Source organism: Periplaneta americana, chromosome 9, assembly GCF_040183065.1.
Source record: "Periplaneta americana isolate PAMFEO1 chromosome 9, P.americana_PAMFEO1_priV1, whole genome shotgun sequence".
NCBI lineage: Eukaryota > Metazoa > Arthropoda > Insecta > Blattodea > Blattidae > Periplaneta > Periplaneta americana.
The window spans coordinates 68,499,121-68,522,616 of NC_091125.1; the positions used below are offsets into that span (position 1 = coordinate 68,499,121).

The 23,496-nt window shown below is 36.0% G+C and overlaps 1 protein-coding gene across 2 annotated transcripts in view; it reads right to left on the minus strand.

Moving 5' to 3' along the window:
- The window catches only part of LOC138706053 (potassium voltage-gated channel subfamily KQT member 1-like), a 901,236-nt gene that overhangs the window by 467,959 nt on the left and 409,781 nt on the right, over positions 1–23,496 (minus strand). The window contains exons 1-2 of one of the 2 annotated variants that reach the window (XM_069834960.1): positions 13,046–13,226; positions 12,809–12,968 (exon numbers count right to left, since the gene is read on the minus strand). In XM_069834960.1, the coding sequence (XP_069691061.1) occupies positions 12,809–12,968; positions 13,046–13,226 (341 nt within the window). Of the gene's footprint in view, positions 1–12,808; positions 12,969–13,045; positions 13,227–23,496 lie in introns of those variants that run through there. The other variant, XM_069834959.1, reaches the window with a different exon arrangement.

The following is a 23,496-nucleotide window of genomic DNA, read 5'->3' on the forward strand; positions in this document are numbered from 1 at the left end:
TAAATTCCATGTACGAGTAGCTACCTTCAACTCGAGGAAAAAGTTTCCCTCAGCTACGCACAGCTCGCACTACGTCATCAAATATATCTTGTCTTGAAGGTGGAAATACAACTCAGCTAGACTATTATTTCCTTCTGAATGTTGTTTCAAGGTAACATTATGCTGCGAGATAAAGTTAAGATTTCGCAACGAGTTAAGGTGACAAGGTTACTCAGAATCATAAAAGAAATTGAATTTTTTGTTTTTAATGAAAATAAATTCTCTAAATCTTCCTGATCAAGAATATATATAGTTTTATGCTCGACCATGCCGAAATGTAGTAATTATACACCTGGTAGCAGACCTTTAATGTATGTCATTAAAGTACACCTACTCATTAAAGGTCAGGTCTTTCAGCCAATGAAGACTCAGGTTACAACCGTTCAGCCAATGACAGGTCAGCTTTCTACAGTTATAAAACCGCAAGTATCGATTATTCTCGGATATGCAATCGAAAGAGAATTAGCGAAAAGTCACGGAGGCTGGAAATCCAATACTGTCGCAGAAGGTTATGTTCTGTTACTATAATAATTAGCATTAATTGTAAATAATATTCAAATAAATTCAATTTGTCATCTCGTTTTTCAATGTCTAATTTAATTTTAATGTTATCTCTGTAGGTTCTTATGGCCTAGCAAGGTCAATGTGGACATCTGTTCCTCGGAAAAAATCAATACTTTCGCGTCCGCGCACATCTCACAACATACGGGACATTGATCAAGGTCAGATGCAAAGAAAATTAATAATATCAAGTTAGAAATATGGTCGAGCATAAAAAGTCGTATGAAACTCGCCTATAATGGTAATTAAGAAGCTCGTATGAAAATTATGAAACGAGCGCAAGCGAGTTTCATAAATATCCATATTCGCTTCTTAATTGCCTTCATTATAGACTCGTTGCATAATGTACTATTATAATGTTGCGATGTGTCTAATATACAAAGAACAGTTTTAATAGAAGCAAGTGTCTCATTAAATCAACAGTGCCACGCCCCTTCACTGGAATGTGAAAGTGAAAACGTTGTGCAGGATATAAATACCAGTAGTGATAGTGTTCTAATTAATAGTAATGATGTGGGCCTAAATAGTAGTGGTAATATTATAATTAGTGTAGATTTGTAAGTAAGTCAGAAATTGATGTTAATTTATAAACGCGAGTTTCTTAAAACAACATTTTTATGCATACGAGTATATGCACCTACATCTCAGAAAATATTAGTGTTACAGAGCTGAAATTTTGCACGTTCATTGTAGTACATATAATGACTTAATGGTATTACTTTTACTTTGATATAATGTGTAGTACAAGATGTAGATATATTTTTATCTTGAAAATTTCAGGTTTGTCTCGGTAGAATTTTTATAAAAGTATATTATTTTAAAAAAATTGATAAATTTGAGCTATATCTATAATTTTGTTGATAAACATAGATAAGTATATTGCAAATATGTATGAAAATTTTTAGTCATGTACATTATCCAGTTTTCAAGAGAAATGTGTATGAATTTAACACATTTTTTTGTTTTTTTTTTCTTCTTTCATTTGAATATATTAAAAAAAAAAAACTCAATTATAGCAGTTAATATAACAAACTAACCACCAACATAATCCTAAAAGCATGTACAGTAACATGTAAAAAATTTGAAAATAACACCGTTTATACTTTCGGAGAAATAACCACTTAAAATCAGCATTGCGCACCATGAAAACACCTAGATTACCTTGTCCCCTTAAAGTATCTTGATCATGATTACGATACTCCATCTATAAGAAATTAATGACTACAGCGATCTTATCATCAATTGCACATGGTTAAACAACGCACGTCGTTAGGATGAATTCTATGCAAGAATGTAAATGTGGATCCACATTCAGCAGGTCTAAAGAAATTTTGTCTAATGACAGAAAGCCCCAAAAAAATGAATCCAAAGTAAGTAGGTCTAGTAAAAGAGGTCTAACACGTTTTGATATAATTGATATAAACGTCTAATCGTCTAATAGGGATCTGTGTTCGATGTTGTAATGTACAATAACTGTTATGTAAGGCTAAGACGAAAGACAAAGATAAATCCTGTGCAATGCATGCATTATATTTTACTGAGATTGGTTTCTAAGTTATAACAACTGTTCGATCGTGAGTGACTTCGAAGAAGGTTTCTACAACTACTGCACCTCAATTTAACCTAGGTCGGATTGTTTCAGTTTTAGCCGGTAGCTTAAGGCCCTGGAGTAGACGAGATTGTCTCCTCGCTCTTTATATTGTTGGTAGTAGTTATCTACTATCTCTTCCATCAGATCTATGTTTATCCAGTATTTTTTCTAATACGATACCTTGTTCGTACATGATCTGCTAGTAACTGTTTTATCAGAGTTTCTGTATCTTTTATATTTTACTTTATGTTATCTAAACACTTCCAAATAGGCGCACAATGCGTCATTATCACTCTTCGAAATGTCCAGTGCCCTTCTTCCACTAAGTTTGTTGTCGTGTGGGATCTATTGTTGCATCCAAAATGTTGCATACCTAATTATTACATTAGACCTCCTTAACTGAGACATAACTTACTGTATATTTAATCATGCTGGCACGTTAGATCTCATTACTTCGGTGTTCCTTTTCGTTGGACTTCCTTGGTTTTCTTTACTTTTCTCTTTTTCTTTAGATGTACTGACCTGGAAGCTAAATGTTTTAAAAACATTTATAAAAGAAGTATAAAATTGTAATTGAGATTCAAGTACAGAGCGTTTGCCAGAATATTTCCATGGAAATATAGCAAGACACTTTTGTACGACTTCTTTGTATATCATGCTAATAAGTGTTTCTAGAATTAACATTGTACGCATTATTCTAATAAATACAAAATATGTTATAGTCTATGCACACACATGTATTTACCTATGTAAGTCTATCAAACCATAATCCTAACATACCTAATGATTTTTAGTAGATTTTAAGACGCTTTATCAACATCTTAGGTTATTTAGCATCTGAATTAGATGAAGGTGATAATGCCGGTGAAATGATTCCGGAGACCAGCACCTATAGTTACCCAGCATTTGCTCATATTGGGTTGAGGGAAAACCCCGGAAAAACATCAACCAGGTAACTTGCCCCGACCGGAAATTGATCCGGGCCACCTGGTTTCGCGGCCAGACACGCTGTTACTCCACAGGTGTGGACTCTTCATGATGAAGTAGGGTTTTTATGTATCTTGGTATGCAGTAGTAATAGTGGTGGAGTTGGTGGTGGTGGTGGTGATAACAGGAGTTATAATAGTTGTAGTATTTGTAAAAGTAGCCAGTAGTAGTAGAAACAGTAATAGTGGTGGTAGTATTAGTAGTACTGGTGGCAGTAGTAGTAGAAACAGTAATAGTGGTGGTAGTATTAGTAGTACTGGTGGCAGCAGTAGTGGTGTTGGTAGTAATACTAGTGGTGGTAGTAACAATAGTAGTGGTGGTGGTAGTGGTAATGATGGTAAAAGTATTGGTGGTGGTAGTAGTAGTAGTAGTAGTAGTAGTAATAGTAGTGGTGGTGGTGGTGGTGGTAGTAGTAGTTATAATATTTATAGTATTTGTAAAAGTAGCCAGTAGTAGTAGAAATAGTAATAGTGATGGTAGTATTACTAGTACTGGTGGCAGTAGTAGTGGTGTTGGTAGTAATAGTAGTAGTGGTGGTAGTGGTAGTGATGGTAATAGTAGTGGTGGTTGTAGTAATAGTAGTAGCGATGGTGGTGGTGGTAGTTGTGGTGGTGGTAGTAGTAGTAGTGGTGGTGGAAATAATAATAATAATAATAATAATAATAATAATAATAATAATAGTCGTAGTAGTAGTAGTAAAATTATAATAGCCTAATCATTCTCAAAATGGTTTCTTTTGGCAGAGGACCCATATCAAAGATTTATTTTACTTCACTACGACACAGCACTACGACCTAGTAGATCCATTGCGCCTATTCTCCAATTAGATTCATTTCCAACCGACACCGTATGACTGCTAAAAGATACTCTTATAGTATCCTAGTTTCCATAAGAAAATTTCACTCGTCCCTAGATCAACTCCCTCAGTGCTTCGTCGATCAAGCAATCCTATAGAATAATAATGGACTGAAGATGGAAGAAAATGATGTTGAAGCCTAACATGGAGAAACGGAAGAAACCTGATAAAATCCCATCTGCAACTTTGTCTGCCGCAAGTTTTACGCTAATATGGATTTTTATGACAAATCTCAATCTTAACGGGAATCGAACATGGAGCACCTACGAGACAAACTGAAGGTCTGGAACTCTCAGCTACAGGAGGAGGACGTGGATTTACAGCACATAAAAGAACACATCCTTATATGAAGGTGTTTCACTTAAATTTTATCGACCGGCTGTCCACCGTTTTACCATGTTCCCTGTTTTGTAAACATCTTTGATATCGTCGCGATTGATATTGCAGATACTTCTGCAGAACGTCTTTTGAGATCGTAAAGGACTTTTAAGGCAAACCAATGTGTAACTGAGGCCATACTACTTCCTGACCTGAATTGAAGATAGGAAATGTAATGTTAATAATATCTTTGAAGATATTTAGGAGAATATCATGCAGAAGAGAGGGGAAAGATATACAGATATGCTGATCCAAAGCACGATATAATTACAAGAGAGAGGAATTTTAGGCCCTAAAAAGTGTCATTTTAGGCGTCTGAAATTGGCTATTAAACTCCTTTATTTAGGCTCTATAAAATAAAAAATAGGCTTTTTTTAAATACTGTCACTAATAAGAGTGTTTTTCAATCACCAATCACATTTCCATAGTTTGCTTCACAGTAGATGATCAGCACCTATTGTGTCTATTGTGTCACTCACTCCTGTACTTACAAATGGTGAGAAAAAAAGGACGAAGTTGTATCTGTCTTGGAATGTAAGATAATGCTTATTCGGGTACAACCCAGTGAGTTTGTGTTAAATTGCTGATAGACAGAGGAAGAAATAATAATAATAATAATAATAATAATAATAATAATAATAATAATAATAATAATAATAATAATAATAATAATAATTTGTCTCGCAGGAGTTCTTTTTCATGCCAGTAAATCTACTGACAAAAGCCTGTTGGATTTAAGGATGCTTAAATGGCATTGACCTGGGCTGTGATCGAATCCGCAACCTCGAGCACAGAAGGCCAGCGCCATATCGACTACGCCACCCAAGCCGAATGAAAGTTGGAATTTTAGGATTGAAATATTGTAAGAATAAGAAGGGGTAGCCCGGAGGTACTTCTCTATTGTGTTGTTCACTGCTAGGAAGGAGTTGTTATCCGTCTTGGAATATGAAGGTGCAGGATGTTAAGAAAAACAGTAAACAGTTAGAAAAATGATGCAAAAATTAAAAAAAACGTAAAAATAGGCACTAACGTCGAAATAGGCATTTTAGGCACTATAAAACCCCTTTATTTATATCCATATTTCCATAAAAAATATAAATATTAAATCTCAAGCTTCTATGTATCAAGGAAAAAAATAGGTTTTTGCCTAAATTCCGCTCTCTAATAATTACTGTAGTGTTTAAAGCGCAAGAAACGTGTCCCTTGAGTGTTTACAACGATATGATGTTCCGCGACATGTACAGCATATCATTATACTCTGAAAAACTAGAAATTCAGATCTTCACTTTGGCAAGCTCTATCAAAGGAAAAGGATGGAGGAAAAATGAGGCAACTTTTCAGGGAAAGAGTGAATTTTATCAGCTTTACCTTCCCTCTAATCAACGAATTAGCTACAATACCGAACAATACTGGCAGCTGCGACAGAAATAGTTTAAACTTTTGTTAGAATCCCTTTGAAGTATGCCGCGTGATATGTACATTAGGGACGTATTGCAGACGACGTTTTTCAAACCGTGATGTGCGATTCACTCGTCTGGCAGTGAACCTTTGCTTCTAGCTAACTGGTGCTTGTATGAACAAACGTGTAATAAATTTTATAAGGCGAAATTGTCGACGTAAATATGTTAAAAGTATCATTTAGCTCAGAACCATTAATAAAACAGATCTGACTAGCTGGATTTTCGGACTCGGGTTGGGATCCATGTATTTGGGCATACATAGGCAGATTGTGCGTCATACATAGGGTGTCCCTGAAGTCTGTGAATTAAATTTAATGGATTGCAGAAAAGGTCAAAACATATTCTTTGCCAGAAATTTTGAGTAGGAGTTGCACCGTTAGTCCGCTAGATGGCGTTAGGGATCGGGAGTGCTGTTGGTCAGCTAGTACGCTGGTTAGTCCCTCAACCTATCTCAACGGCGAATACTATCTGCACCTCCTCCAAGGAACAGTCCCTCCCTTCACTGAAGAGATTTCCTTAATTGTAAGGCAACGCATGTGGTTGCAGCATGATGGCCACCCAGCACATTTCACACAATGTTCGTGCCTTTCTGGACAATGTCAGGTACATTGGCCGTATTGGATCAGTTGCTTGGCCACCAAGACCTCCTGACATTTCCTCGTGTTCTTCTTATGAGCTTACATGGGTATGTTAATGTACTGCCACTCCTTTAATGATGAGGAAGATCTAAGTAAACAAGATTTTAGCAGCAGCGGGCTCGATAGTGCTAGTGGATGAGTTCGATAGACAATGGGTCGTCGTTGTGAGCTCTGTTCAGAGTACAACCACAGTCTACTATATACAGTCACGAAGCTTGGGATGATTTTTTGCCAACGAGTTGCATTTATCGTGATAGTTGCTAGCGCTGTGAGTACTAGGAACAATAGACTGTGTCACTGCCATTGTGATCTAATACAGGCCGTAAGGCAGACCATGTGACTCGCTTAACCCGATCACGATGGGCGGCGTTTCAACCATATAAATTAATTGGAATGCATATTTCTCTAAAATGTAGTGTAATTGCATTAAGAAAATTTAAAACAATGATTAGAGGACACTTCAGACATAATTCCTTGCCAGTTAAGGTGTAATATTATTTTTGGTGTGAAAATTACGTTGTTCGTATGTGTAATACCTGCCTATTTCGATTAAATATTGCGAAATTCTTGTACATTCATTTATGCACGATTCAATAATTTTCAATTGCACCGCACGGATATTTAGATATGTTGAAATTATAGGTTATGTTTACTATACCAGTTGCCCCTTTCTGTCTAAATTTAATGATCTCCAATGCCTTGCCATTCATATGTAAATTATAGGTTATGTTTACTATATTTAACTTATATTCCTAAATTCGCAATCATATATTATAATTAAGTATAATGTCATGTATGATACCCTGGACATTCAATTTGTCTGTATTTTAATACTGCAATTGAGAACGGTACTGAATTATTGTATTTATCTACTACTTAAGAGACGAAGTAACACAATTGTACGTACAATAATTTCATAGGAATGGTATGGTAAATGTTTTGTCTAAAATTAAGGAAGGTAGATGTGCTAAATTGAAATCACAATATAAATTCTTTTTTATTGAACCTCAAAATAGCTTCCATTCTAAACTTTAATTGTTGACGCTAACAGATTATGTTAGCATGTAAAATTCTCTTCACATTAAAATAACACAGTTTTTTAATTATTTCTGCCACATATTATGCAACAAGAAGTAAACGTAACTTATGGACACATTACACTAAATAAAGCTTAGCAATGATAAGCAATAAAGTTATATTATAATATTTCATTGAGCTCCATACACTGAAATAGAAAACCCGAACAAACATTAAGGCCTGGTCTAGATCGAAAAAGCATTGACTGTGCCGTATTTCGCATTTTTGTGAAGAGCTATGTAAACTGTCAAATGTTCGTTATCGTTTGTAATAACTGTAAATGACTAAAATACAATAATTTGAATAATAATATGGGACAAGGAGACGTTTGTAATACTTTAAATTGTAAGAAAAATAGGTTAGAGTTATCCTTCTCCCGAAAGATCCAGGAAGGTGAGTTTATAGAATATAATATACATTTTATGAAAATAATATATAAACTTTGTGTATTTCATATTTCAATAGTCGAAGGAAGGTGTTAATTTTTTCAAAAGAACACGATATCGAAAGTACAATACATTTTATGGTCTGCTAGGGAGAGTCTCTGTGATGAGGCGATAGCAGCGGTCCTGGTGGTGAGCAACTATCTATGGATGCATATTTCAACTGTCTTTGTTTGCATATTTAGTAAGTATTAAGCTTCGTGACTGTATATACTAGACTGTGGTACAACGATGCTCGCTTTGAGTACGTTCCTCTAACTGTGCACAGAGTGGGCAGACAACAGTCCCATTCAGCAGGGTGATGTGCTTTATGTGACGCGAAGTTCCCAACTCTAAACGCCATCTATAGTGCATACTTTTTAAGGTGAATAAGGTATATGGTATTGGTGGAATGAAAGAGGGCCGCCACCTGGAAAACCCCTCTACTTCTGTTTTGTTCATCATGAATTCAATCATGACTGTGCCGGAGACCGAACTCGGATCTTCTTGGTGGAATAGTAGGGTAATAACTCTGGACATATAATTTTGTTATCAGATAACTCAAAGTCACCTTCTTTGACCTGTAGGAAGATTTGCAAGATATTATACCTATTTTGACGCTAGCTCTGGCCTTCACCTGCGGCATCCACCCAGTGTAATGTTACAATGCCTATAACGATTTTCACTCATTTGATCTGTTCAACATAAACGTTTACAGGTTAATAATTGAAGTATAATTGTAAATTAAGTTAAAAGTAACTGATAAATATAACTAAACTTAGGTCTATATTTTTATTAAAGATTTTGGTATTGTGAAATATATAAAATATTGCTAAAAGTTCTCTCGGAAGGAACAGAGGGATTTCATGCAGACTTTCAGACAAACTGTCAGATTTCCTGAAACAGATTCTCTCCAGACGTATGCTATACGCGGTAACAAACCTAGAAATAGAAGTCTCAGTATCATATTGCTTGAAAACATGTTACCCTACTATCCATGCTTTTGGTTCGAATTAAACATCTGGAATATTATTTTACCACTAGGGGTATAATGATGACTCTGCGAACCTCTCGTACAGGCAAAGGTCTCACTTCATTCCCGCTGTTATCACGAACCTTGCACGTAAGTGGCACCATTAGTTTAAGTCATTAAATGTGCATATGCACAAAGCATACAGCCAAGTTTCTTCAAAGACTTTTCAACTTCAGTACAGATGGCTGTACCCTGTCTATATTGCTACCTTATTTTCCCATACACAACACAGATATGTAATAGAATTTAAATCAGATGATTTGGACTAGGCCTAGATAAAAATGCGAAATACATTAGCTTCGTAATCGGACAGCCGCACAGCGGTCCATAATCCATATTTACGAGGGCAAAAATATAAAAATCACATGTCAAGAAATGAAATAAAACTCTTAAATTATTTGTCCTATGTAAATGAGTAACCCTCAATTGATTAACTAATATGCTGCTGAGTGTTGTAACAATTTTAATATTTTTAGTTTACTTGCACAAAATAGTGCGAAAATATGAATGTTGGATAAAATATCTTCTAACGTCAATGTTGATGTCCAATAAAATTAAAATACTAACTACAAACACGGCAATTAATCAATTTAAGTAAGAGTGTATGTAGGAATTTTATTTCCAATATCCAATTAGGATGACGATATTATCAACAATGAATCAGCTATTCGTATACTTCACGGGCTCTATGTTAAAACAGTCCGCCACCCACAATATCTTCTTTCACCTGCGGTGAGAGGGAATCACTCCGCTAGCAGGTGGATTCTAATTCCCATTTCAGTTTGGTTGATAGGCTCTCCCCTCTACTCACACTCTTTACCATCCGTGAAGGGGAAGATGCTACTGTCTATCTTACTAACGTTCGACTAATTGACTTTGAACATAGTGAAAATTCTTATTATTGAAAATGTTTACCGGTAATCTATATTTCGAAAATCTATACTAGGCGTTTATATTTCATTTTATTGTTGTTTATATCAACTGGCACATTAAAAACCTACTGACAGCAGAAGATATATGTTTTCTTCACCGCTAGTTGCTACTCTAAGCATACACAACGGGACAATCTGCACTGTGTCACTCCCCCCTGACTTCATAATACAAACTAACATTCCTTAATTTAATTAATTATTAGTTGAAAATATTGTAAGAACGACACTAAAATATACTGAAACATGTAATTGTCAAAAATATGTGTCAATGTATTTTATATCCACTTATGCACTTTATTTAATATTTTATTTTCTTATTTGTACAACTTGGGGGGTGCAGGTATAAGAGGTAACAGATACCGGTCTGTTACTGACGGACTCAAGGCAAGTAGAAGGGGAAGGAAATGCCTTCGCATCCTCTCAACTTGTATGAAATGTCGTTTAGTACATATTGTATTTATGTGGTAGAAAAACAAGCTTGTCTATTGTATCCAAACTGAAAACATAATCTATAACTGGTAGAATCGCGTGCATTCTTTAGCTCATTTCTGTATTGTCAAAAGTGTTGTATAGACAGTTGCTTTCTTACTTACTAGTACAGTGTTTTTGTAAGACGTCACCCCTCGCCCCTAGTTCCGTTCAGAGGAGATCTCATGGCTGGAGGATTGTGGTGAAAGCGTTATGAGATTGCGCGGATGGAGATGTCACTAAGGAATGACAGAAGGCTTTTTACCAAACACATAAAACATTTAAATCAATAAACCGTTGAATATGGGCCATAAATCTAGTTAAATTCAATTCCTTGGTCAAGACTCATAAAACATGTTCAAAATTTATGTCACAATATTTGATTGCGAATTAGATAGAAATTTTAATATATTTCACACTGGCAGACCTATGTAGTACAAATATGGAGAATTGAATAATGAAACAATATCGAACGTACCGTTATCTCTTGTGAGCGCTGGTCCATTAAAAATCTGGAAGGAATATGTCGGAAACACATACACGAGTTTCATGATAGAATTACTGTTGAAGCAAACATTACTTATTTCCAGATACCCTGAAAACCTGATATATCTTCGCTGTGCTCGAAGTAGTTATTTGTATGCATTAAGAGTGAAAACGTCTGTTGCTATAATCGGCCTAACTATTGTGCTCTACCGTTTGCTACTCGTTGCTTACACGCCCGCTCCCATTTTCGTTGCGTATTAGTCCATATTGTGAATTTTCTCTCTTCACTCAAATTCAGTCGCGAATTTTTCCAATTTAACATGTCGACTGCTGATTGTTGCTCAACTGATATTGTAGCCCTGTGCGTTACGAATCATTGATACCACTGCGAATGTTCTATCACTTCTCATTATCGAATTACTCTGTCTCAGTTGCAGTGCGATCCGACAATTCGTGTCTCAAATTCCCTCCTCCAGCGTATTGCTAGATGGCGTCACCCGCACCAAATCAAGATCACATGGAATACGCTTATCCTTCGTCTGTTGATCGTCGTTTACTTCATTGGAATCAACTGCACAAATTGCTATATATGCAGACGATACAGTTATTTATGCAATCCATCGCAACATTAACTTGCCTCAAATCATATATCCTTGACTTGAAAGTACAACAAATGGGAAACAATGATTAATTACCTATTTACTTTGTGTCGTCCTTCTAATCCCCCATGTATAAATCTTGCAACCAATGTAATACCATGAAAAAAAAGGTGAAGCTGTAAAATATCTTGGAGTGTACTTAGATCGTCATCTATCATAGAAACATATTGGCAATAAACTTAAACTGAGCTATTCAAGACTCACTAAATTATATCCGCTTCTTAACAAGAAATCATCTCTAAAGCTACAAAATTGCATGCTACTCTATACATCTCTATTATGACCTCTAGTGCTTTACGCCTGTCCTGTCTGGGGCGGAGCTGCAATAGTAAGTGAAATTCAACACATCCAGTCAATTCAAAATAAAGTCCTACGAACTTCACTCAATTCTCCTGGGTTTGTCCGTAACAGCCAACTACACACAGAAACTGGTATTGGCACAATCAAACAGTTTATTCATTCACAAGCTAAGAAGTTCTGTAACAACCGAGGAAATGTTCCAGGCTCTGTCCACTACTCTCTCGGAAGTAAGTCTGTATTTCCCACCAGAATCAAGACCCGACTTCCCCATGACCTAATATTGTAATCAAAATTTATTATCACACCAACTTTAGAAGGTAGGCCTATTTTTTTGTCCACTGAGGAGCCCAATCAAGGCTATTTGTATTTGTTTGTTTAATTTGTTTGGAAATGGGATGTATAGCATTAAATGCGCTGATCGATCTATAAATTATTTTTAAAAACTTCATTGGAATAAGTCATGTAGTTTAGAAATTACAGGCACGACAAAATTGGTTTGAAAAAGTGTCCGTCGACTTTCTGGGATGACAACCAAATACTTTACTGAACTTATAGAGATGTATTCACATAAAAAAATCGTTCAGACATGGATAAGCAAACATCTAGAATTACAGTGAAATATGTCATTAAATTTAATTGTTTCAATTCCTATCAGGTTTTTAAGTTGAAATAATTCATACTACGAATAAAACGAAAGGAATAGACTCTAGAATGTCACTGATCGCTTTGCTGCCCTAGAGACAAAAGCTTACACACACCTGGTCTGTACGCACAAGAGTACTTTCCGACTTTTGCTACTGCAAAGTAGAGAGCATAGTTCACTACCGACGGTTAAGACGTCAAGTTCAGTGTATCTGAAAGGAAAACATCGAAAATAGAATCATCACTTGATTTCACACAAATAATGATATTGTCACTTACACTGAGATGTGGTACAATAAGCATTTCCAGCCCGTCGGTCTCTCCAGGAAGTTGTACACTTGCCCCTGGAAAGTCGCCTTGCCCGCGCGGCGATGTTCTTTCATGAGGTAGCGCGTCTCCCATCCCGTCCGCTCCTGAAGCAACGCACGCGGATCCAACCCTGAAAGCGAAAGCACAGTGTTGAGTACAGAGAGTTGGAGCACGACTAGCACCTGCAGTGGGCCCAAGGACGCGCACCTGTCTGCAGCAGCTGCTGCTTCCAGGCGCTGATGGTCTTGTGGTCTGGCGGCTGCTTGTGAAATTCACGACGGAAGCGCCGCGTATACTCGCGGGAGTTACTGTATGAGCCGGCCCACGTGGCAGCTTGCACCAGCTCCTCCATCGAGTACACGGTCTCCGACATGGCCACCCTGCTCATGGAGCTGTTCACCTTGTCTTCTGGCAACACTTAGCTACTGTCTGGTGACGCAGTCTGCTGACATTGTATGTAACCTGCTGACATCATCATCATCTATAAACTCTACTAACAATGGAAATAATTAGCTTTCGGCAAGAATTAATTCTATGTATCAGCTCTATTGACAGTAAAATTACTCTCCTGACAATAATTCTATGTAACTTTCTGACATTAGTTTAAGTAACACGGTAATACATGCTGACACCATGTTCAACGTAACCTCTTGGCAATCTATACATTATTCTGATACGATATATTATGCTATACAATCATCTGACACAAAATTATTCGGGTATGTAATATGTTCTAAGAATTTCTATTTACTGTTGACACGATATTAAAGACATAATATTGTATGTGATCTGCTGACATTGTCGATTATATATTCCATTGAAACTATATTATACTCCAGGAGTGAGTGAATCGAAGTCTTTCTGCACTGCGATCATAAGGTACCGTACATTGTACTTAGGCTATTGACCTTCTTTGGAGGGAGATTAGAAGAGTGCACTTCAATGGCTGCAGAATTTTCAATTCCGGAGATATTATAGAGAGAGGCTAGACGGTCTCCTAGCAATCACCAGATTGAAAGATGAATAACAGGTAAAGGAATCGAGTCTCGCTCTGGACGTTCCTGACCTATACAGGTTCGTGGTAGTAATGCTACAGAGAAATTTATATCTCAATGTGACAATACCGAAGCCCGTATGCCATTCAGTGTCATATTTATGAGATAAAATTGCATGAACTGTAGGAAAAATATGTGATGGAGAGATTGTTAATAAAATTAAACTTGTAACTTGAGGGTTCTTCAGTTTCCCTCTGGAAATTCTAATTCTCTCATCTTGTTCACTACAATTATTATTACTCCAGTCAAGAGGATCGAACCGAAGTTTTCACAATGATAACACCATACTCTAACACAGAGCTACCGGAGAAGCCCACTAAGATAATTCGTAGACGCTGAAGATAAATTTTTACGGAGCCCGCCTCCATGTAACCTGTTGATGTGATTTTCTATAAGCTACTGAAACGGCAATGTGAAATATTTTAGGTAAACCTGGGGACATCACATTCCAAAGGTCGGCATGTACGGAAATTCGATGGGCGCCCGCAAACTGCAGTAAGCAAAAGTGTACAGTTAGGTGAATGACCTAATCTACTCAAGTGGTGGTTACTCTATTAGAGCACTTGAGCACGTGAAACCCCAGTAAAAATGTAGTAGAATAGTATTAAATAAATAAATAAATAAATAAATAAATAAGTATATATATATATATATATATTTTACAACAATAGAAAAAGAACGTGCAGTGTACATTCATAGCAAATTTTTAAATAGCCATTCCTTAAAGTAGCACCTGACGGGAGTTTTCTAGAAGTACATTTCTCCCATGGTGGAAGAATACTGGTGTGGCGGAACGTTGACACAAATGCGTCGGGTCTGCGCATGTGACGTCACACTGGGAGGTCAGAGCTGGGAATCGAGCACAACAGTCGCTTTAAACTTAGTTATGGTGACAAAGATTGCTCGAATTTTTTTAATCTATGCGAAAGAAATATGCAATAGAATGCCGGGCTGTGTTATGTATGGCGCCAACAGCCACTCGAAGAAAACAAAATGAACCAACATAAGATACTACGGATTTCCGAAGAACAAAAACGTAGCGAGCTCGTGGATCACTGCTTGTCGAAGGATAGACAAGTTCAATTTAAAAGACGATAAGTTACGATTTTTAAACAAGAATGTTTGTTCTGACATTACAATAACTTCATAAAAGTAAAATACTTGTTAAAGTCTTTCTCATGACAGTAGAAACATTTGAATGTACGTATTTACAAATATAATATTATTGATGTGGGAATTATTATTATTATTACTACTAAAACCATTATTATTATTATTATTATTATTATTATTATTATTATTATTCCAGAAATGCATATAGAGTGTTAGTTGGGAGGCCGGAGGGAAAAAGACCTTTGGGGAGGCCGAGTCGTAGATGGGAGGATATCAAAATGGATTTGATGATAGTAGACACTGGATTAATATTGCTCAGGATAGGGACCGATGGTGGGCTTACATGAGGGCGGCAATGAACCTCCGAGTTCCTTAAAAGCCGTATTATTATTATTATTATTATTATTATTATTATTATTATTATTATTATTATTATTTACATTAATATCACTATTTTTATTGACTTATTATTGTTCTATTTTTATTTATTATTTCTGGGTCCATAAGTTTTTCAAAATTTATGTTGGTTATGCAATAACCAGAGGAAATGACTTTTCGAATGCAACCATTAAGGATGATTTCCTATGTTTTCTTATCATTTATCTTAATGCTTTTTTTCTTTCAAATTTCACATAATTGTTAATAATGATTGTTCTTTGTGAATTGATTAGTAGGCCGATCTATCGAACCCTTATTTAGGGCGGCTTTTGTTAATACAAATTTATTATTATTATTATTATTATTATTATTATTATTATTATTAATTTATATTGTAATATGTCTCACTGGCTAACTATCTTTTGAAAATTAGTTTCATTTCATTTATTTAGAGATACCCTATTCAACCAATACCGTCCGAAATTTTAACAATTGTGTTCATTCATATTCTGAAATCAAAATCACTGTCAATATACAAAATATTACTGCCAATAATACGAATAATCATGTAAGTAAAACTTTATTGTCATGCAAAAATTTATATCAATAATGTAATGTTTCTAACAAGTAAAAATAATTATTTGAGTGTGCACTGCTGATGTCCACACTACATCCGAACGTACGCCATAATGAACCGTTTATTGAAAATTAAACACACGCAAACACTCAAAAGTAATTGAACTCTCTATATTAGGGGTTCTTGCTCAGGATAGGGACCAATGGCGGGCTTATCTGAAGGCGGCAATGAATCTCCGTGTTCCTTAAAAGCCATGGAGTGTGTCGCGAAATTTTGAAATTGAAAAATAAATTTTATGCTGTCCAGAAAGTCTCTTTACAACGCATTTTTTATTTATAACGAAGTATTTGATATGGTACATTTTATTTGAGACAGACTTTACCAATGAAACGTGAATACCTGCAACAATGCTCAGTTTAATTTTTCTGCCTGGCGATAATTGGAATGGAATTGAACGCCTTAGTAATTCGTTTACTCTTCCCACTAATAAAAACAACAGTTGATAATCGTCAGAATACAGTATATTGGTCACTTTTAGCATATACAGCACGTGTGAGCGGGTGATAGTGCGACTATTTTATCAAAAGCGCTGTATTTAGATTTTATCATGGGCAAATTTTTAATGCGAAAAAGACAATCTGAATCAAGTTCTGGGTTAGATGATGGCAGTGCTAATTCAAATAATGTGAGCGAAAATGCCCTCCAGGGTTTATAAAAACGCACTGCGTTTCGTAAATAGAGTGATTAACACTTTCTTTGTGGTTTTACGTACCGTGGAGATGAATATAAACAAAATCCCAAGTGCCTTATATGCTGAAATGTTTTGTCAAATCAGTCGACGGTGCTGAATAATGTAAAAATACACATAGAACTGCCGTTTTCAACGTCATAAGTGTGTGAATCAACATTTTCTACCATGAAAATAGTGAAATATAAACAAAGGAACAGACTTACGTGATGATTACTTACGTGTTGTCCTGTCAACCATAAGGCCACGTATAGAGAAACACTTTGCAACCTACCAAGCGCAGACTTCACATTAATTTAAATAGGCGAGTTTTCAAAAAGATCATAAAAATCTTTTATCGGACATCCAGCATAGATAGGTTGAAATTTTTGACACATACCTTTGTTTTTTTCTAATGCCACTCAAGTTGCTGCTTGTTTTTTTTTATTACTGTGTATTGCGTGTTAACATCGACCTATCTACAACACTGGATATCCGACACTACATAGAAGTTGTTTTCAGTGCTTTTCTCTGGCGGAACGGCGTTCGGGCACATTTTTGTTACATTTTTCATCATGGAACCGAAATATGTGTGAATAACTATGTTTTCAATATAATTTTTCTTTGAATTTCGCTCAGACCTTGACAGTCTTAGTTGGGCGTAAAGGAGTTAAAAACGACAAAATTCCTGTGCAGTGAACAGTAATCATTTCCCTGTCCGCTATAAAATATTCTACACAGAGTTCCATCACCTTTTTCTCCAGAAGAAAAGCACTGGTTGTTATTATTATATTGTTATTAATAAAAACAAATAAATGTGTAGCGATATCGTGGGCGTTCAGTAAAGTGTGTCGTCAGTCACAAGGTTGGGAACCACTGCTCTATATTAACACAAAACTGAAGTCACTGTCGATTATTAATTGAACTTAATTCAGTATACCGATACGAAATCAGTTCAGATCACCGTTATTTCCATGGCCGACTGCCTAGAAATTAACTTATTAAACAATAATTAGAAGACGTTTTATATTTCTTTAATCTGTGACGTTCTGTTATTATAGTTCTGCATTACGTGTATTAGAATCATGACAATCTAATATTTTATTATATATTCAGTTTCATTACGCTTAAACAGCGTAGGCTATAGATATAAGAATAGAACATTCTAATATTTTGTATTCCTTAAAAAAAGATTGACAAGATTCAGTACTTTTAATAATAAAATCGTTCTAATAACCTGTTTCTAAGGAATAAAGGCTCTACTAATATTAACAGCATTTCCCCATAAAAGGTAAAATAAATATGAACGTAGGCGTACCATTTTAAAGTGTTGTCGACAAAAATTCCAAGAAACGTGGTACTATTCACAGCTGAAATGTAATAATTATAAAAATTAAAAGAGAGTTCAATACTTGTTCGTAATATACCAATAATTTCTGAACTGTGTCACTGCTTTTTTTGCGGTTGTCCATTAATTCATTTTCACCCTCAGTGCACAGAGTTATTGCTGTATCGTCAGCATATTATCATTGTTCATAATTATAATGTCCCGTAACAAATATTTATTTTCATCAACGATGCTTTCGAGTAACATAATTATGATCAGAACCGCCTCAATGTAATGCGTTACTTGGTCCCAGCGTGACGTCATCTGTGCAAGTGAGAGGGGACAATAACTGCGCACCGCCTCACCAGTATGCTTCCACCATGATTTCTCCATGAAAGCTTTGGCCAGACGGTCTCCTAGCAATCACCAGATTGAAGGCAAGTCGTGGCAGACAACAAAATACGGATAATATCTGTAGATACATCTCACTACTCTCCTCGCAGAAGTGGTGGCAAATATCATTGTAGGCGTCCTATTACCTGGCAAACCTGGGGATAAATTTCTTTTAACTTCTGAAATATTAGGAAACATCAACCATGATGCTATCGTAAAACTTCTTAATCATTCCATGTCTATACTATGGCCTGCTGGCATTAAGAAGTACACTATGCTTCTTTTTTGTAACTGTCGTGGCTTCATAAGTATATGGTGAAAGACAGCAAAGTTATTAAAACTATATATCCCAACATCATTCATTTAACATGTCTGGTTCATGGCTGTCATAGAGTAGCTGAGGCGATAAGAGATTCCGTTTGCAGTGTGAATAGTTTGATATCAAACTGCAAGAAAATATTTCTGAAGGTCCCTTCAAGGCTCCGAAAATTCAAGAAATTGGCACCCGGCGTTCCCTTTCCTTCGCAACCAATAACTTGCTTGAACGGAGCACTACATACTATAAAGAGGTTGATTGTGATCGATGCACTTGGTTACGGCGAATGCTCCTCAATACCCATAATAAAATCTCTATTCTCTGAAATATTGGAACATAATTTGAATTTCATACAGAAGAACTATGGAGGTCTATCTCGCACAATCACACTGCTCCAAAGTTCGGGCCTAAAGATAACACAGTCCTTAAACCTAGTTGATGAAATGGCCCAAAATATCAACAAGACACCAAAAACATCACTTACCGAAACAGTAAAACGGAAACTAAATAAAGTTCTTTCACAAAATAGTGGCTATTTACATTTATGTGGAACTAGCCGTACCCGTGCGCTCCGCTGCACCTGTTAGAAATAAATATAAAGTAATTACATAATTAAAATAGGACCTTTGATCCAGGGAACAACTTTTACAACTGCGCAAGATAATCTGCTTCGCTCATTACCCAATTTTTTTGCATTGCATTTATTGCATATATATTTTATGTATTTTAACACGATTCAATTGAGAATAGTAAAAATTTGAATTATAAAATAATGGATTGCTAAGCTAACTTACTATTACTGCATACTAAATCAATACACTCTCGTTGTTCGTTAATTCTCTGAGATTAAAATGAGTGTACATAAATATTATTTTAAGAAATACAGAAAACGAATGTACAAAATAGCCTATCAAATTTTCTGTGCACAAGAAGCTATTTTAATCTTACCTGTCCTCGATTTACTCAGACGTTACAGTAATAACATTATAGCATTATGTCCATCTAGAGAAACTACACTTTCCAATGGTGAAATAATAATTAATTATACAAATCGGTTAATTTAGCTTCTGATATTACTTCATACAAACAAAGAAACATTCTCTGTAGACTATGTTTAATAGCTTTCGAATGTTGATGTCCAAGGCCTCTGTTTCGATTGTTGTTGTCCAAGGCCCCTCATAGACGAAGTCATTTGTTCTTAATTCATTGCACCGTCTTAGATGGCGTTATTTTAATTTTAAAACTCATTTATCTCATTAAATATCAGTCCTATCAAAATTTTGTAAAGCATAAAACATATCGGAAATCATTTTTAAAGAAACTTTTGTTATGTAACATTTTTCACAAAAATCAATAATAAGCGAGATATTTCGATTTATTTAATTCAGGCCCCCTTATAACCCTCCTTTTAAATAAAGTATTTTGAATACCATATAGCCTAAAATCTAAGTTACAACGAACTTAATTTATATTCCAATTTTCATATAAATCGGTTCAGCCATTATCGCGTGAAAAGGTAACAAACATACAGACATAGAAACAAAAATTTCAAAAATGCGATTTTCGGTTTCAGGGTGGTTAATTATATATGTTAGGACCAATTATTTTTGGAAAATCGAAAATTACCAGAAAAATTTCGGCTACAGATTTATTATTAGCTAGTTTAGATAAGGGACATGCTTTTGGGTAAAAGTATCTCACATAAATAGGCTATCAATAATACACCGTATTTTCATTTTGCTCCAATCACGTCGTGTGATGTTGAGCGGAGTTTTTCGTAATATAAAAATTATTTTATGGAAAAGAGGAGAAAACTGACATTTAACACACTTAGAATGACTGTTGTGGTTCACAGTAACGCTGTAAACATCAACCAAGAAAAGAGAAATGAAAATAAACTCTAGTGTCAATAGAGATCGGCTATAATATGCACATTTTATGCATCAGGTTTGTTCTTCACCTCATGTTGTATAATATGATGTATGTATGTATGTATGTATGTATGTATGTATGTATGTATGTATGTATGTATGTATGTATGTATGTATTTCCACTTACACTGCTTAAGAAACAAATACACAGTAAGGCACTGTGCATCAGTGGTGGATTTTAGGCGGCCAACGGGAGCCCAAAGTTCGTAAAAGCTATGATTTCTGCCTTATACAATCCGTCACTCTGTGCTTACCTTTCTGTCTACCGTATTGGTCCGAAACATAATGTCTTAGCCGGGGAAGGTGGAATGGGAGTTAAGGGGTGGTCTGCAGCGACTCGATTGTGGTATTAACGCCCTGACCTGTTCTGGAGAATGTTGCAGTAGCTTTGCGTCAACACATATGGTTACAGCAATATTGTGTTAAAGAACATTTTTCTCATTCAGCTTGATAATATCAGGATGTAACTTTCCATGGTTATTGGATTGAAGTGTTGAAGTGGCCCTATTACATGCCCACAGCAGTAACCTGATTTCGCTCGACTGACTGTTCTCCCGTGGGAACACGCTAAGAGCCTTGCTCATGAAACACCAGTGAACATGACAGAAATATTACTAACATGAACTGTAGCCGTTATTGACAAGATTAAAAATGTTCCAGGAATTTTTGTAAAAAGATGATGTTTCTATGACACGGTGCTGTAATATTTGCAAAACAGTTGAGGATTCGTCACTTCGAATACCGCTCTTACTGCATTCTTGCTTTCGGAAGGGACTACATTATATATGCAATACATACATATTTGTGTGTGGGTGCACAGTACTATAAAAAAGTAATGAGCCGACTCTTTGAAGTCGTTTCACAGCGCGATTCACACGATAACTTTCGTAAGGACATTGGCATACCGCTCAGAAGCGTGGTCTTTCGTCTCTTCTCAGTAGCTCAGACGGCTCAGCCATCTGCCTATCATGCGGAAGGAAGTGCGTTCCAGCCTCAGCCCAGTTAGTTTCTTCCCCCAACTGAATAACGTTGAAATGGAGTTTTACAGTCTTGGGACTGATGTTTCACTTTGTTTAACAAAAAGTGGAATAATTACTGCCCAATTCCTATGAGTTATTATTACCTTTACCTTGAAGTAATGTTACAAGGATAAGCGGTACAAAATTCAGCTGTATTTTTCGCCACTTATTTACTGGCTTTTAAGGAACCCGGAGGTTCATTACCGCCCTCATATAAGCCCGCTATTGGTACCTATCCTGAGCAAGATTAATCCATTCTCTATCATCATATCCCACCTCCCTAAAATCCATTTTAATATTGTCTTCCCATCTACGTCTCGGCCTCCCCAAAGGTATTTTTCCCTCCTGCCTCCCAATTAACACTCTATATGCATTTCTGGATTCGCCCATACGTGCTACATGCCCTGCCCATTTCAAACGTCTGGATTTAATGTTCCTAATTATGTCAGATGAAGAAGACAATGCGTGCAGTTCTGTGTTGTGTAACTTTATATATATATATACTTTTTTAAGTTTAGGGACGCAGATTACGAGGGAGCTATTACATGTCTGACGAGGACAACATTTTTTTTAAAGGAAATAACAAGTTCTTGACTACACACTAAAGAATCTTGATTTAGTGAGCTGTACTGATGACATTAATATCATTGTATGGGATATTAATGACTAGACTTCGTTGAATTGCCACACGCACCATGCAATCAGGTTGCCGATGTACGGTAGTACAGAGGAGGTGGGCGACCTCCCGATCTCGTAGTATAAGCAGTTCATGTTAAGAGTTGTAACCGGTCCAAATAGAGCAGCTACAGCACATAAGTAAGCACTTATTTTTGCATTACTGTGGTTGGAATAGTCAAAGCTTAACATTTGTTCAGTGCAGACAAGAATTCAACCAAACATACTACAATGAAAGTGTTGCTGTTCCAAATAATTGCCCCTGGAATACCCTTACCCCTGCAGCCAGTCTGACCCGTTGAGAAACGTTGTTGGATGCTGTTAATTATTATGCAGAATTTTACGGCAAAATAATGGAGGTAATTGATGCATTGGATAGCAAAGACAGTTCCGCTGTTGCAGCTGTAAAATCATTGCCTTCTTAACAGCTATTGGAAGATATTCTGTTCATTGATTCTAATTTTAAAATCGTGTCCAAAAGCATCACCCTGTTAGAATCGTCTAAACTACAACTCTCAGAAGCCCTTAATATAGTGGGTAAAGTATCACAAACCGTTATCCAAAATAACAATTCACTAATTTCAGAAAAAGAGAAATGTAAGTTGAGAAACATTATTGCTAAAAATTCTGCCTATTCACAACTTCGTATTATAAATGATGTACCATCAGGTCACGACAAGACGTCTGAAGTTGGTGTACTAAAAAGTAGTGACTTTCCGTTCAAATATGCACTTATTACATCGTGTGATGTTGAACGTACATTTTCCTAATATAAAAACTGTTTGAGTGACCATCGGAGGAGGTTCACTTTGCAGTCGCTCAAAATGTGCGTAACTCTTCACTGCACTGCACGTATTCAAGAATGATGCGAGTATATTACATTAAATTTTAAGAGTTAATATATCTCACTACAAAATAATTGTGTATTTATATGTTTAGGCATTTCCTACTTCAATGATCATTCATTATATTTCTTGAATGCAGGATACAGGTTTTATTGTAACCGGACTATACTGCTCAGTGTTTATATTAGAGGCATACTCTATCCTTTCCACGCCCCCTTCTCATACAGTCTATACTGCGTGCATAGTAAACCTTACGATTCTCGTGGCAATTCCACGAAGTCTATTAATGACAATGTATATAG